At 57.4% G+C, this 16,259-nt stretch overlaps 1 protein-coding gene across 1 annotated transcript in view; it reads right to left on the reverse strand.

Annotated features, from left to right (window-relative positions):
* Positions 1-16,259, reverse strand: part of TFCP2L1 (transcription factor CP2 like 1) — a 58,111-nt gene that overhangs the window by 1,779 nt on the left and 40,073 nt on the right. Inside the window, exons 7-13 of the mRNA XM_068544013.1 lie at positions 14,718-14,828; positions 11,908-11,999; positions 10,063-10,111; positions 9,888-9,981; positions 7,616-7,706; positions 6,721-6,824; positions 3,829-3,971 (exon numbers count right to left, since the gene is read on the reverse strand). Of these exons, the coding sequence (XP_068400114.1) occupies positions 3,829-3,971; positions 6,721-6,824; positions 7,616-7,706; positions 9,888-9,981; positions 10,063-10,111; positions 11,908-11,999; positions 14,718-14,828 (684 nt within the window). The remainder of the gene's footprint in view (positions 1-3,828; positions 3,972-6,720; positions 6,825-7,615; positions 7,707-9,887; positions 9,982-10,062; positions 10,112-11,907; positions 12,000-14,717; positions 14,829-16,259) is intronic.

The raw sequence follows: 16,259 nt of genomic DNA on the forward strand, positions 1-16,259 counted from the left end.
GTAACAACCTATGAGGAAAACGAATCTAAAAAAAGAATACATATATGTATATACCTATATACTGAATCACTCTGCTGTACACCTGAAAGTAACACGACATTGTAAATCAACCATCTTTCAATTAAGAAAAAAATGCTTTAAAGAAACGGTCGGTGATTAGTAGGCTCTGCATATCAGAGTCCTTTAAGGACCAACTATAAACAGAAGTCCACTCCCTGCGTCTACAAATGCGGCAGGAACCTTACGATTACTCACCAGCCCCCTCTCTGGAGCTCTCGTTTTGATTAAGAGCCCGGTGACCTTAGATAAGGCAACTTCCTGTCTCCAGGCGCTGTCTGTAAAAGGAGGCTGTTATATATATATAACCAGGATGCAGAGCGATGGGAATGGGCATCCTCTTCTGGGGGGGGCGTTCATCCAAATGGCTGCTTTCTACAACTGTTCACAGGACGCAGCACAGATGACCACACACATCTCTCCTGCAGGCAGGTGCCCTAGGTAAGCTCCTGCACGTACACACACAAAACACACCTAAGGATGCTGAGAGTAGCACTGTCTCCATGAGTGAAAACTAGAAAACAGCCCTCACGTCACCCAACAGTAGAAGCAGCAGGAACAAACTAGGACCTAATCACACCCAGCTGCTCGACAGGGCCGGTGACCTCCGGTGCCCCTCAACATGCATGAATCACAAACCGTAAGTCCCTGAAGAAGGCACTCCTATCCCACTTCTATGAAGTTTCAAAACAGGCGAAATTAAAGAATGTATTGAGGAAGAACCAGGGAATGATCAATATAAAATTCAAACCAGCACTGGAAGGGAATATGAAATTAGCCCACAAAGGGGGTTCTAACAAACACCGCACTAACCCGAGTGCATGTACCGAGTGCTTTAGTTATTCTTTAAACTCTACAAATGAGCTTCCTCTATTCTAAATATGTATGCTGTATTTCACAATACACCTTTAAACAATATCAAAAATGTACACATCTACCTAAACATACCCACAACACACATACTAGCCAATGGGACAGCAAAACCCCTTTCCAAATGAAAAGTACAACCCACATTTTACTGCCCCCCTCTGGATGATTGCCCCAAGTCCTGCAAATCCATCCACCTGTCGACCCCTGCCCCTCCCCCAGGCCCTAATGATGCATGAAGTACATTTACGCTATGCTGCCGGCCTGCTCCCTCCGGGACTCTTGGCAACCCCGCTGCTGGGGCATGCCAAACCTGAAGCAGGGCCCACACGGGCTTAATCAGTAACTGCCTTGTTTAATGAAGTGCCCTTGCACCCCAGGGGCCGGCTGCACGGCTGGCCAGGCCACCTCCAGTGCTCCGGGCAATTAAGAACCAAAGGTTTCCAACTGATTCGGGGTTAAGAGGCAAGGAGACTTCAGGGGAATAAGAATCACCTACTTAGCCGAGGTGGCGTTTGAGTTCTGTTCTCTGCTTCACTGGCTTAACTGCCTGCTCTGGGCGGGGGCACAGGGCAAGCTGGGGGAAGGAACCCCTTCAGGGACCTGTGAAATTGCAAGGGTTCTGAGCATTCTTGGCTTTTGTCTTCACGGCAGAAATGCATTTGTGAGATGCAAACTGACGAGTTTTCCATGTCGCCACTACTGCCTGATGCTCAGGGCGTTTTACGCTTCCCGGCTATTCTACAGGACTTGCTCAGGCCAGCAACTCTGGGCTTCATGTGCTTCATCTGTGAAATGGGGGCCAAAAAACAGCCACCTTAGACTCGATTGTAATGATGTGGAAGGAATTCTGAACTGGTGACAACAATAGCAAGTTGCAGATCAATGGCCCTTTGTTCAAATGGATCCTGGTTGTGTGTTTTTAAAAACCCACGCCTACACACACTCAGGCATGCAATGGACACACGCACAAAAAATTATCTGGCAGAATCACATCAAACTTACTCTAACTCCGCTAGGAAAATAGAGTGGGGAAGATAAGGGCCTTTCACACTTGCCTTCTGCTTATATTGCCTGACTTATATACGAATTGTGAATTACTTTTTAATTAAAAAGGATGGAAGGGACTTCCCTGGTGGTCCAGTGGTAAGGAATCCGCCTTCCAATGCAAGGGACGCAGGTTCGATCCCTGGTCAGGGAACTAAGATCCCACATGCCGCAGGGCAACTAACCCCGCACGCCACAACTAGAGAGAGAAAACCCGCATGCCACAACTAGAGAAGCCCACGTGCCGCAAGGAAAGATCCCGCACGCCTCAGCGATCCCGAGTGCCACAACTAACACACGGCGTGGCCAAAAAATAAAATAAATACATAAATAAATATTTTTTTAAAAAGGAAGGAAAACACCACCTTGCCCACCCCCAGGATGAAACTCCCATGAAACGGAGGACTCCCACGTAGGGGGCTCGGGCACTTATGATGACAAGTGACAACAGAATTGCTCCTAATGATGACGATTTATGAAATATACAGACCATTAAAAGCCTTACATGTTATACGCTGTCAAATTTAAGGATCTCTCCATCACTTGTTTCCCAAAACAAGTGCCTGGCTAATTTAGCATCTGCCGGTACCTGACACTGTTTTCTATTTTATCCTTACTACAGCCTGCTTGATGGATAGAATTATCCCCATTTTGCAGACACGGAAACTGAGGCTCAAAGTCGTTAAGGAGATTTGCCCAAGGTCACCCGGCTACGAGGAGCCAGTCCAGGTGGGGACACGGGTCCAATTCCGAAGCCCACAACTTCCCTGCTTTCCCAGCCCCCCTTCCTGTACCGTTCCCTCCATCATCCTCTGCTGAGGCTTGCCGAGTTCCCAGGGTGGGTGGAGGGTCTGCTGGGGGCTGGCCTGGGGGCTCAGGGTTCCACCTCTGCTCCGATCAGCACAGTTCTGTGTAAACGCCTCATTTCAGGGGTGGTTGGAGAGTCTGTGGGCTCGACGCTCAGGCTCTGCTGCTGGGCCACCAGCCTTCCCACCACAGCCCAACCTCTTACGAGCTGTGCACCCTGGGGCCATTACGCAGCCTCTCTGTGCCTGTTTCCTATCTGTGAAATGGGCTCATGACAGCACCTGCCTCACAGGGAGGCTGCCAGGATTAAATGAGTCACTTAGAACAACCGCCGGGACACAGCAAGCGCTGATGGAATGCTGGCACTCATTATTATTACTATTATTAAGAGAAGGGGTCCAGGATAAGACAAGCTTTAAAGCTTTTGTTCTACAACAGGCAGGAACGCCTGAAACACGTCATCAGGCCCGTTTGATAACTCTCTCTGGAGCCAGCAGTGGTGGGATCTGATCACTCGAGGGCAGGGTACCTGTGTCCTCTGTCAGCGGCCGCTTATGCCCTGCAGAGGCCTGTGTGGCCAGAGACAGACCCTGGAAGGCTGTGGCACCTTCACCATTCAGCAGGGGACGCCTCTGTTCCCCGAGAGCCCTGGCCTCTCCATCATCAACCCAGCCCGTGTCACCTCTCCGGGGCCTGCCCCCTCCCATCCCCCGCCTCTGCCCTGGGTGAGCACCTGCGTCTGACTCCTCACAGCCCTGACTGTAAGCGCCCCAAGGCAGGCGTGCGAGCAGGGCACCTGGTCGAGGGCGGGGTTCCAGATGGAGAGGCGACAGCTATTCAGAGCCCGTGGTCGTGGCCTCAGACCCCTCTCTCCCGGCTCCCCGGGCAGCCCCAGCAGCTGAGAGCAGGCCGTAGGCAGATGAACTCGGTTTGCCATCTTCAGGCTAAAGTCACCCCCAAGCCCCGCAGGGCGCATTTCGGGTGTGGGTCTGCGGCTCCCGCCCGTAGCCCTGGGCCCAGCTCCTCAGGGCGGCGGGGTGTAGCGCTCACCTCGTTGCTGACCACCACGTGGATGCCGGTGGGGCCCTGCCGGTACACCCGATGGATGTGCTGCGGGGAGATGCTGTACAGGTTGGCGATCTTCTCGATCAGCTCCAAGGTGGTCAGCTCCTCCAGGAAGATGGCGTGGTACACTGCAGGGCGGGGGACAGGGCCTTCTATAGGACAAGTGGCTGCCTTCAAAGGAGCCCGCCTACCCTCTCCCCAGACCCCCCAAACCAGTAACGTGCTTGTAAGAATGTCCACACCCAGACGGACTCGCGGCATCTGGCTGTACTGGGGACGCATCTGGAAGCCGCAAGGCCCCCTCTCGGCCCAGCGCCAGTTGACAAGATGCCAGGCTCCGTTCTATATTCCTGTTTCATTCTCTCTTGTGGGACTTGTGTAAAATGGAGAATCCCTGGATCCACCCTGGACCAAGGACGCCCATCTAGGGGTGGAGGCTGGAGGGGGAACAGCTGGCCGAAATCTGCATTTAAAAAAAAATTTTTTTTTTGGGCCGCGCCCCACAGCTTGCGGGATCTTAGTTCCCTGACCAGGGATTGAACCCGGGGCCATGGCAGTGAAAGCCCCCAAGTCCTAACCCCTGGACTGCCGGGGAATTGCCGATATCTGCATTTCTTAGGAGCTTCCGGTGATTCTGAGGTGTGGCCTGCTGTGGAGGAGAAAATCCTGTGTCTGCATTCCTTCCCTTCCACTGGTTAAAGGGGTTACTGGACGGCTCCCTGTGGCCAAGAGTGAGACGTAAGATAATTGCTACCTGACGGCAGAAGAGAAAGGGTCTGTCCTTACCCTTCTCCACGGCACAAACAATAGTCAGCTGGAGCACTGCGACCCCAAAGGGCGGGGTGGGGGGCACCAGGAGTATCACCAGACAGCTGAGATAACAGGGACCCTGAGGCTGGAAGCAAAAACCCAAACCAGTCGGGGAGGAGCAAACCCCATGGGTGACCTGGGTGGGGGGGGGATGAAACGATGCCCAGGAACTTCAAGTCCCTTAAAAAGTAAAACACAGGGGCTTCCCTGGTGGCGCAGTGGTTGAGAATCTGCCTGCTAATGCGGGGGACACGGGTTCGAGCCCTGGTCTGGGAGGATCCCACATGCCGCGGAGCGGCTAGGCCCGTGAGCCACAGCTACTGAGCCTGCACGTCTGGAGCCTGTGCTCCACAACAGGAGAGGCCGCGATAGTGAGAGGCCCGCGCACCGCGATGAAGAGTGGCCCCCACTTGCCGCAACTAGAGAAAGCCCTAGCACAGAAACGAAAACCCAACGTAGCAATCAATCAATCAATCAATCAATCTTAAAAAAAAAAAAAAAAAAAAAGTAAAACACAGCTGGATGAAACAAGAGGTGCTGAAACTCCTTGCTCAACTAAGGAAGGAACCCTTGGTTCAACAAATCTGATCGGCAGCCTGGTATGGTAAAAGCACGTGCGCACACACGCACACACACGCACGCACGCACGCACACACGGTGGCTCCCTTTGAAGGGGTGGCAGAGGCCATGGGGTTCCAGCCACACAAGAGACTCGCCTTCCCAGGATTTCAAATAGGATGACCCGCACCCAGACCCTGTTCAGAGAATGCGGTCGCTGTGTAACCTTCCTTCCCAAACTAACGCCGGGGAAGAATCCCAGGCCTCTGTCGTAAGATTCCTCTTCATAACAGAATTCTCATTGAACTTTTCCCCCCAACTTTTCAGAGCCAGTTCTACTTTTTCTTATTTTACTCTTGGACTGCTGGCAGAAAAGAGCCAGAAGGATTGCAGTGCGGCCCTCTGGCTGTAACCTTTCGTCTCTGGCCTTTCCTGTCCCTGGAGGCACGTGGGGGGGGACCAGCACTGCTCAGAGCCAGCGGACGGTCAGTCACCCACTGCTCAGAACTCCTCTCATCGGGGGCCGCGTGGGGAAACGAGAGGCCCTCGAGCGGGCCAGCCTAGGTTCAAATCCCAGCGCTGCCACCGCTAGAAGCCAGACCTCGGCACTCTCCACACCTCTGAGGCTGGGGGTGTGGGCTGGGCGCCTGCCCTCGCCATGTGTGCAGGAAACCACGAGACTTGATCTCTGTCCTTCACAGACTGACCGCGGCGGGAGGACCTGGACATTGGCAGAAATGTCCTGAGGCCCGGACGCCAGCTGCCAGGGCCCGGAGATTTGGATCCTGGCTCTGCCACTCACAGCACTGGCATCTCGGGGCAGCCGCTGTGCCTCAGTTTCCCCCACAGCGAACCATGAGCAGTTCCTGCTAGGGGAAGAAAATGGAACGCCCTTAGCCCAGGGTCTTGGGCATCCTTGCTGATCTGGAGGGGCCCGCAGAGAGGTACAGGGGGCTCTCTCTGCAGACGATGCAGAGTCCAGACCCCGCGGGTGGGGCCGGGCAGCTCATCAGACTCGGCACTCACAACGCTCAGAAGCAAGACGCTGAAAACTGCCAACCCCAAAGAGCCATGTACCCCAGAGGCGCTCCGAGACCCCCCGTGCAGCGACCGAAGCAAATGGGAAAGTCTCGTCCAGCTGGGGGAACACACAGGAGGACACGCTCCTGGGAATCCAGCTGTCACTCGTCACCAGCCTGGGAGCCAGAAAGCCCGACTTCCAGTTCCACCATGAGTAGCTGAGTGGCATTAAGGGGACACATCTCCTCTCCAGCCCTGTTTCCCCAGGTGGAGTATCAGTAACCTGGACCAGCCGTTCTGGGAGATGATGTCCACCCTGAACATTTCGCCCCCAGGATGAAGTAGAACAAGAACTCCTCCTGCGTGCAAGGCGGATCAGGGCAGGCGTCCTCGGCCGTGGGCTCGTGCTGCCTCCCCTTCTTGTGTCTCTTCCCGTTACTCTGCCGCCCTCTATCCGGCCCGGGGTGGGGGGCGCACCCCACAACCCACCACACAGATTGGGGTCCCCGCCGCCGTCCCGCTTCTGCTGCAGGGGCACGCGGCTCTGCTCCAGCTCCTGGCAGACGTAAATGGTCATCTTCGGCCTCACGTTCCTGGCAGGAGGAAAGGAAATAAACAGCAGGTATGAGGAACCAAGCTCTGTTGTTCCAGAAAGTTCCAGAACACAGGGTGGAAAGAGCAGTAGGAGGGACTTAGGGGGAAAGAAAGAAGGCTATGGGGGTACAGAGTGCCTTTCATCGAGGAGCTGTCGGGGACAGAACCCGGTCTGGAAGGACCTTAACAGCTTCGCACAGGCTTGCTGGGGACGGGGGATGGACGATCCCCTCCAGGTCCTGCAACCTGCCCAGAGCGGGCTCCGCCCGGGGCACCAGTCTCAACATAGGAGGTTTTCCAGGGAGACAGTCAGAGCAAGCGCTCTCTCCGGCTCATTCTGAGCTCATTTCATCCTCACACACCTACGATGGAGGCAGGACCACCCTCCCCTTCTACAGATGAGGAAACTGAGGCTCACGGGGGTTAAGGGTTTGGCCCAGTTGCCAAGTTCCTAAGAGGCAGATGTGGGATTCACACCCGCAGTGAAAACTGCGCTGTCCACGTTGTGCCTATTTAGACCACACGGTCCACGCCTGCCCCCCCAGCAGGAGCAACAGGAGGCAGCTCGAAGCCCAGGACCGTGAAAGCATCTGAGAACCAGAGGAAGCAGCCAAGGGGCTGAGACTCAGAGGCCAAGGCCCCCGTCAGAGAAGAGGGAGGGAGGGAAGGAGAGGGCTTCCAGGCAGAGTGGGCTGCGAGCCACGGCATCTCACTTCCCCGCGGGGGCTGCCACCCCACTCCTGGCGCCTCCCAGCCACACCCTGTGCCCCCAGCGGGCACCGACACCCACCTGCCTTTGATGGCGTTAAAGAGCCGGATCCCATCGGCAGGGCCGCAGATCTGGACCAGATCATCGCGGGACATCTTCAGCAGGTCAGCACCTGGGCAGGTAGATGGGGCCGCCTGTGACCTGGGGTGCAGGGGAAGGGCTGCACCTGCAGACCCCGGGGGAGGGTCGAGCCAGCGTCACCCTCAGGGGGTACAGGCGTCCCACAGGGAGAAACAGCAAGAGCTAAACAACGTCAGGAGACCACAGCCCCAGAGATGTCAGAAGCTCAACAACTGGCTTCACAAAGTCAGCAGAACCGACGGGCATTTGCAGAAGTCAAGAGCCCTCACCGCCTGTGGCTGCCTGGCCCTCCCTCTGGACCTTTTATTGACATCACTGTCAGTGATATATCTTATCAGTATGATTACGTGTGCACGTGTCTGGAGACAAAAGCTCACAGCTCCCCTGCTGTTCAGAATGCACCCGGGCACCCGTGCACCCAGCGCCCAGGTCAAGAGGCAGGACATTCCCACCATCCCACAGGCCACCCACCTCCCCCACCCTCACCTCTGGGGAACTGCTCTCCCCACTTCTCACATGCAGAGGAGTTTCGCTTGGCTTTTAGCACCTGTGTGAATGGAACTGAACAGTATGCGCTTTTCTAGGTCTAGCTCTCCCTCCAAGTTCCGTTTAAGGGCTCATTCGTGCTGCATGTAGCTGTGGATCATTCATGCCCACTTTTAGGTAGTATTCACCGCACGAATAAAGCACAATTCCTGTACGCCCTCTCTGCCGATGGGCTGGGGGGGGTGCTCCCAGTTTGAGGCGATCATGAGTAACTGTCTGTGAGCATCCTGGTACGTGGATGAGGACGCGTGCCTTCCTCAAAGCCCGAGGAGCCCCCTAGAGCCTTGTGCCCAGGGGGGCTCCGCAAGGCACAAGGATGCCATCAGCCTTCTGCGGAAAACGTTACAACAGCCACGTGGTCTAGAGCGACAACATCCGCCCCCGTTTCCTGCCACAGTTAAGATACAGTTTTAGGTACAACACTGCAGGTACACTGGCTCCCCTTCCATGGGGAATAAAAGCCAAACTCCTTGCACTCTCCAAGAGGGCCCCTGGGCGCCTCTCTGACCTCACCTGCCGCGCAGCCCACTCAGCCCCATCACCGGGGCCCTCTGCTCCGTAGCCACACCAGGCAGGCACCACCTTGCGCCTGCCCTCTGCTTGGAAAGCTCAAACTCCCACACCCACCTGGCTCGTGCCCTTGCCTTTCCAGGCTTTGCTCAAGGACGCCTCCTCGGCACGGCCGACACCAGCCCCTGCTTAAGGGGGAGGCTCCCCTCCACCCTCCTCCCGCCCAGGCTGGCCCAGGTCCCTCCACCAAGCCTGCGCATCCCAGAAGGGACACGGCGTGTTGAGATGGGCGGTTTACACCTCCGCGCCGACTCAGAGCTGCCCGAGGACGGGGTCCCGGCCTGACTGCCCTGGTACTGTCTACCCCCAGCACAAAGAACACGCTCAGAAAAGCTGAGCTCAGGGACTTCCCTGGCCGTCCAGGGTTAGGACTCGGCCCTCTCATTGCGGGGGCCCCTGGTTCAATCCCTGGTTGGGGAACTAAGATCCCGCAAGGCGCGCGGCGCAGCCAAGAAAAAAAAAAAGAAAAAGAAAAGCGGAGCTCAAAGACCACGGATGGGGTGCTGGTTCCCTTCCGCTGCCACAGATGTCCTTGAGGGCCAGTCTTCTGGTTTCGGCCAACACTTGACTCCCTGTCACTCTGGACCGACTGCCGGGGAGTAAGGTTCAGGGCTGTTACCCTGTCCCCCAGTGCCCCCGGCTCAGGGCTGCTGTCTGATGGGACCACCAGCAAGGGCTTGAAAAACCTTTAGAGAAGGAAGAGCGGCTTTGCCTCCTCGCCTGTGGCTGTACCACCATCTCCCGGTCACGGCTCCGGAGACAGCACGACAAGCAGCGTTTGCGAGGAAAAGGCTGGGAGGCTTACTGAGTGTGCACTGGCCTGTTGGCTAAGGGGCTCTTCTGGGCGAAGCAGAGCCCACACTGCGGGTGAGGGGCATCTTGAAAAGGCTCCCAGACGGTCCTCCCGCAAAGCCACGCTCGGCTGGACACCTCAGGGGCAGGAACCGCCCACGAGCCATCGGCCCAGAGCCAACACACACAAGTGACCACACGCCTCTGGGTCCCCAGGACAGACCGCGGCCCCTGGGGAGCCAAGGGCACATGCTGAGCGTTCCGAGGTCCTCGCGGGTTCTGAGCACCATTCAGAGATGCTCACCCGAGAAGCTGGCGAAGAGCCGGCAAAACTGGGAGAACCTGTTGCGGTGGAGCCACTGCTGGGCGTCCTGCATGGAGGCCGAGGGGAGCAGGTGCTGCGGGCAGAGAGGACAGGCCTTGAGGGGGTGCTCGGTCTGCATGGGACAGGCAGCCAGCGCCCAGCCGCAGACACTTACGTCACTGCCCACGGGCAGGGCCTCCACCGGGTGGGTTGGGGAGCTGTTGCTGAAAGGAAGAAGAGAGGTGGTGAGCGGCCAGGAAGCTCCTTCCCGGCTGAGGATGGTCCCCGCCGGCCCGCCCTTCACTTCCCTCCGCTCCGGGGCTCACTGGAAATGAAATGGGTCCCCGAGAAAAATACAGACCTGCTCCATCCCTGGAAAGCCCTAACAAAGCCTCCGGTGTGGATGGGGGTTCTGATTAACTACACACCCTCGTCCCTCAGCTAAGGCTCCAGGGCTCGTTTTGGCCAGATGCTGTGGTCCCCACCCCGAGCCCCAGCCCGAGGGAAGGGCAGGTTGACCAAGCAGACCGGGACACACGCCTCACAGGGACTCAGTGCTGGGACAGCGAAGGGCCAGCCACACCCAGGAGAGGGCAGAGGAGTCCCTCGGGGAATTATCCTGCAGCGAACAAGCACCCACAGTTTGGCATCTGCCACGAGAAAACCATTCTCACGTTTTTCCCCAAAGGGAGGCAGAGACCTGAACGCCTGGGTTTTTAAGGCAAGAGAAAGACACATTGAGAGACGACCCTTCCAGATGGACAGTGGCGATGGTACAACTTGAATGGACTTAATATTACTGACCTAGCCGCTTAAAAATGTTAAAATGGTAAATTTTACGTTTTGTGTATTTTACCACAATGAGAAAAAAACAGACCCCTGAGGGGATGACCCCTAGACCAGTCATCGGTGACTACAGATGCACGTCATCAGGGTCTAGGGGGTGCCAGGGACTTTATACATGTTCCCCTGACCCTGCGTGGAATTCATGCTCCCCCGGTAGTGAGGAAACTGGAGCTGCAGGAGGTTAAGGAACTTGCCCCCAGAAAGGTGTCGATTTAAGACTAGGTCTGCCTGAATCTAAATATGACAGCCCTTCCTTGTGCCCCCTTCTCAAGGAGGACTGTCCTCACCTTGTAAATCAAGTTCATGTCTCGCTTGCCCATCAGTAGTTATCTCTCTAGCAAGCATGGGCTCCGTTCTGCATGTTCTACCCTCACCTGTTAAACCCGCCTGGCAACCTCCCTGCCTCACCCTGCCCCCACGAACAGGATGGGCAGAGCCATCACAGTGATGCCACAGCCCTGGGACAGGTGGGACAGCTGCCCGCTGGTCCCTGCAGCCCTGTCACCTCAGAGTCAGCACCGCCTGCGCCTTGGCAGGGCTGGGCGACCAGCAGTGAGGCCGCTTCTGTGCTGCCGGCCCTGACCCCAGGGGCAGGGAGGGTCCTGAGCTAAGTCCCACTGCCTAGTGACCATGCGCGAGGGTGCAGAAAGATCTAAGAAGCCCCTCCAGGGACCTCCCTGGTGCTCCAGGGCTTAGGACTCGGCGCTTCCACTGCAGGGGGCGCGGGTTTGATCCCTGGTCAGGAACTAAAATCCTGCAGGCCGCTTGGCGCGGCCAAAGAAAGGAAGCCCCTCCAGCCACTGCAGGGTCCAGAGGTCTGCCTCCTGAGGCCCTCGATGCCCAGGAGGTGGGCTTTCCCCAGGGAGGCACCAGGCAGGCCACCTCAGGGGGCTGGCCCAGGACCCCCACAGCCCAGCCCACTGTAACCGGGGGAGGGAGAGGGTGCTTGGTGCTCGGCTGCCCTAGCAGACAGCCTTTCTAGAGGTGTGTTCCAGCACAAAAACCTATACACATGATGCTAAAAATGGCTGTGAATGTAACACCCGTCAGCCGCCCTGAAACCCAAATCGATGCCAGGCTACAAAAGGAGCAGAGACCCAAGGAGGAAAGTGAGGAAAGGAGCCCACACCCGTGGTCACTCCAGGGACCGCAAAGGGAGAGAGGGTGCACGTACCCTTCGCCAAGGCCGAAGCTGTTCGGAGAGCCGTTGTAGCTTGGGGATGAGGCACTGTTCACCTGGTAAACCACGTCGGGCCACGGGGAGCACTGCAGAGAGAGAGCACAGGGCAGCAGTGGTGCCGGCTGGGCCACTCGGTGTGAAACCACGATCCTTCCACACCCAGCCCACACTGACCCGGCGCTCGGGGACGGGCACGCTGCTAGGGACACACCGAAGAAACCAGGTAGGGCAGAGAAGAGACAGTCCCCAGAGCAAGCAAAGCATGACACGTGTCTGTCTGAGCTTCCGAGGAGTCAAAGCAAAGAGGGAAACCTCATCAGTCCCTTGATTCCTGGGTCCACAAGAAAAGAGACTAAAAGGCAAGACAAACCAGTTGCCCACAGGCGGGTCTTCACGGTGCAGACAAATGCACAAAACAGGGAGCACGGGGCCACAGACCGCTGCCAACAGAAAATCGCCAGTGAAGCTCAGTATCAGAATCTCCCGATGGGCCTCAGCTGAGGGGGACAGACGAGGCGTCTCCACACTGACCGGGAGCAGCCCCCTTCCAACCCAAGTCTTCGCGCATTTACTGCATTTCAGGAGCTCCCCCACTTGCAGACCAGGGAGACATAGCAACACGAAAGCTGTGACCCCTGAACTCCAGAAACTTCTTGTGCGGAAGCTCAAACGAACACGCGAGAATCCCCCAAGGAAAGCAGAGACGTCGGGCGCTGGCTGGTTGGGGGTGGCAAGGGGCAGCCCGCGCCCCAAGCATTCACTGCTTCCCTTCCCTGTGACGACACCGCTTTGGACACGGCCAGTCGGAAGCATTCCTGAGATTTACTATCACCCACCCGACCACAGGGTGGGTCAATATTTAACTCTGTTACGAGTGAGGCCTGGAATGCGTTGGTGCCGAATCCCGCAGCCCCGGGTTGGGGGCGGGAGGGGAGCAGGGAGGCTGATGAACAGACAAGAGGGGATCCGGCAGCTCCCAAGGTCACAGGCCAGGTGCGGATTTCAACACCTGGCCTGGGACAGGCGCTGGGATGTCGCCTGGAGCACGCCAGGGGACCTGTCCTCCAGCAGGGGAGTCAGGGGAGAGGCAGGGGTGGGGAGGAGAAGGGTCACCGGGGTGCATCACCAGCACACACCAGGCCTGGGAAGGGCTAAGGGTCCGAGCCCGGCCCCACACCGTGCAGAGCTGGCTCTGCCCTGCTGCCAGGGGGCAGGACTCCCTGGGCCAGGGCTCTCCGGCCACCGTCAGCCTCGATCCTATGAAAAGCCAGCACGCAGCTGTCTGCACCACAGAATTAGCAGCCCTGCTGCACGTACTCGTCTGTGTATGGCTTGTCACCCACACACACACACTCACACACACACACTCTCACACACACAGGTGCGCGCGCGCACACACGCACACCCTCACACACACCCTCACACACACCCTCACACGCGTGCATGCACACTCACACACGCACACCCTCACACACCCTCACACACCCTCTCACCCTCACACACTCACACACTCACTCACACACACGCACGCACACACACCCCCTCACCATCACACACACCTCACGCCCTCACACACACACACCCTCACACACACCCTCACACACACACCCTCACACATACACACACTCACACACCCTCACACACGCGCGTGCGCACACACACTCACACAACCTCACACACACGCACCCACACACACACACACACACACACCGGTCTCTTAGCCACCCGGTGCCTGGGCCTCACCCTTCACCCAGACTTAACCCCACCATGGTCAGCACTGGACCTGAGGCATCCACGGAGGGCCTCCTGAGTAAGTCAGATTATTCAGCGGACAAACCCAACACCTATTAACTGGCCCGATGGCAGGACACAGCAGGGAAGAGTTGTTAAAATCAAAAACAGAGCCCAGTAAAAGAGGCAGCAGCAGCAGTGACCCTTGACAGGAGGAAAAGGGACCTGTGGTACGAAGCATCTCAGAGGGGGCCTGGACGGAAGGACGGCTGGAGCAGGCTGGCGTCGGCGGCAGGGCTGAGAGGAAACGCACCCCAGTATCCACCCAAACAGCAAAGAACGAGAGTTATTTACAGTCTCTGACCCAGCAATCCCTCTCCGAGAACAGACGCTGCAGACATTCTTTCCACGTGCAGAACTACACTCGCACAAGGTGTTCGCGGTACCCTGTGTGAAATGGCAAGAGCCTGGAAATAACCCAGTGTCCACCAAGGGGCCATCCAGACAACGAAAGCTACACAGCTGGATAAAGAAGTAGAAAGCTCTTTATGAACAGACAGGAAACAGACTCCAAGAGAGGCCATGAAATAAAGACAGCCAACCACAGAACAGTGTGTGTGTGTACTGTCGGGGGAAAAAAGCGCACATGGGGCAAACGTGTGTGAATTGGCTTCATCTGCAGAGAACGCTGGGCCAGATACACAAGGAGCCGGGGTTGCCTGCTGCCCCGGGGAGAGAAACCGAGGCCAGGCAGTGCTGGGAAGGATATTTTCTGATGGAGATGCTCTTATACCTTTTGAATTTGGACCACATGAATATATTATCTATTCCAAAAAACTAAAATAAAAATAACCTAATTTTGAAATGCACAAACGGCAGCAGAGAGCTAGAAGGTACTTGTGAAACACCTCCCTGGACACCGGGCCTTAAATGAAAGCAGCTCCAGAGAAACGAACACACCACGATTTAACGGGCACTCTCGGAAGAAGCATTCACCCCAAATGTGCACTTTTCCAAGGATCTAAACCAACAGCACCCTCGCCACCCCTGGTAGAAGGCTCCGGCCGGCTCACCTCTGAGAGGATGGTGGTTTCATAGGACGGCTGGTACTTCTCCTTCTCTTGGGCCGTTCTTTTCTCCATCTTCTCTCGGTCAGTCTTCTGCTTCCGGTCAGCTCCCTTTGGCTGTTAAGTGCAGAGCACAGGGGTCCAATGAGTTCAAAGCAGGCAGAGGCAGCTGTCGGGGGGAGCTCCAGGGCTGAGCAGTGGCCACCCCACCCAAGGCCAGCACACTCCCCACCTCACCCAGAAGCCCAAGCAGGATCTCACGGACAAGAAAGCATCTCTTTCACCTCCCAGGCATCCGAAACATGGTCCTCCCTCCCGCCTGGAACCCTTCCCCACCCCGAGGGAGCTCAGAGCCTGCTACAGGGTCCTACGGGGACTCTACAGGGTCCGCCCAGCTGCTCATGCAGAAATGTTTGGAGCAGAGCTTTACCAGTGGCCACTTGCTAATGGAGAGGACCCCTCGAGAGCCTTCCGTGGGTTCCCCGTGGAGAGTGACGGGAAGTGGATGAGCTAGGAGCTGCTGGCCGGGGCTTGGTCTACACTTGCAGGCCATCTTGGCCATCGTGGGGGCCTCCTTGCCCACAAGTCCTAGGACTACGGCCACGCTCCCGGCTTCCAGCCCAGCAGGCCCAGCTGATGGGGACCATCCTGACCACTGGGACTATCCCCTCCTGAGTTCAGGGCCTGGTGGTTGGGGCCAGATATCAAGACTCCGCAGGGCCCAGAACTGAGCGCTTCACTCTGTAGGCAGTGGACCACACGCAGTGGGCAGTCAGGGAGGAAAATTCATCCTCAAGCTCGATGGCGCCTCTGGGATCATCCTGGCGGGCACCTTCCTCAGGCTGCAGCTTTTGACTCCCAGCTCAGGCGATTTTAGGAAATAGCCCTCGGGGGATGCCCAGGCTGGAGGGAGGGAGGTTTGCTGGGGGTCCTATGGGGACATGAGTGACAGATTCGGTGTCCAGTGGGAGGGCCGGGCATGCGGCAGCCGGACCCCCGTCATCTGGTTTCCCTGCTTCACCTCCGTCCTCCTGTCCCAGAAAGGAGGCCCTTCTTCCCGGCCCAGAAGCATTACTGGCAAAGCGTGGCCGAGCCTGCCTGTAGGGGGCAGCCTGCGGGCAGCCAGCAGGGCAGGGAGCAGCCCAGACACCCCCATGGAGCCCCAGGGCAGGGCTCCGAGAAGCCAGGGCTTCCCAGTAACCAGGGTGACCTGAGACGGGAGAGTGATGGGTGGTTCGGCTGGGCTGTGCCTGGCCCCAGTGCACACCCGTCTGAACTGCTGCTGGCGGGGGGCGGGGGCTGGCCAGGCCACCTCAGGCATTCTGGGGAGCCCGCTTCGGGTAACAGAGGCGCCGACCCCGGGAAGCTCACGGGAGCCATGGGGAGGGCTGGGCATCCCTGGCGCAGACCGCTCCCCCCTCCTACCGCCCAGCCCGGCGCCCATTCCCAGGGCACGCACTAGGACAGCAGTGGAATCACACTGGACACACCCACCACCTGAGGGCAGAAGACAGCTGGTGGAACCCTGGACCTGGTCTCTGCGTGACA

The sequence above is a fragment of the Eschrichtius robustus genome, chromosome 5 (genome assembly GCF_028021215.1).
Source record: "Eschrichtius robustus isolate mEscRob2 chromosome 5, mEscRob2.pri, whole genome shotgun sequence".
Classification (NCBI taxonomy): Eukaryota; Metazoa; Chordata; class Mammalia; order Artiodactyla; family Eschrichtiidae; genus Eschrichtius; species Eschrichtius robustus.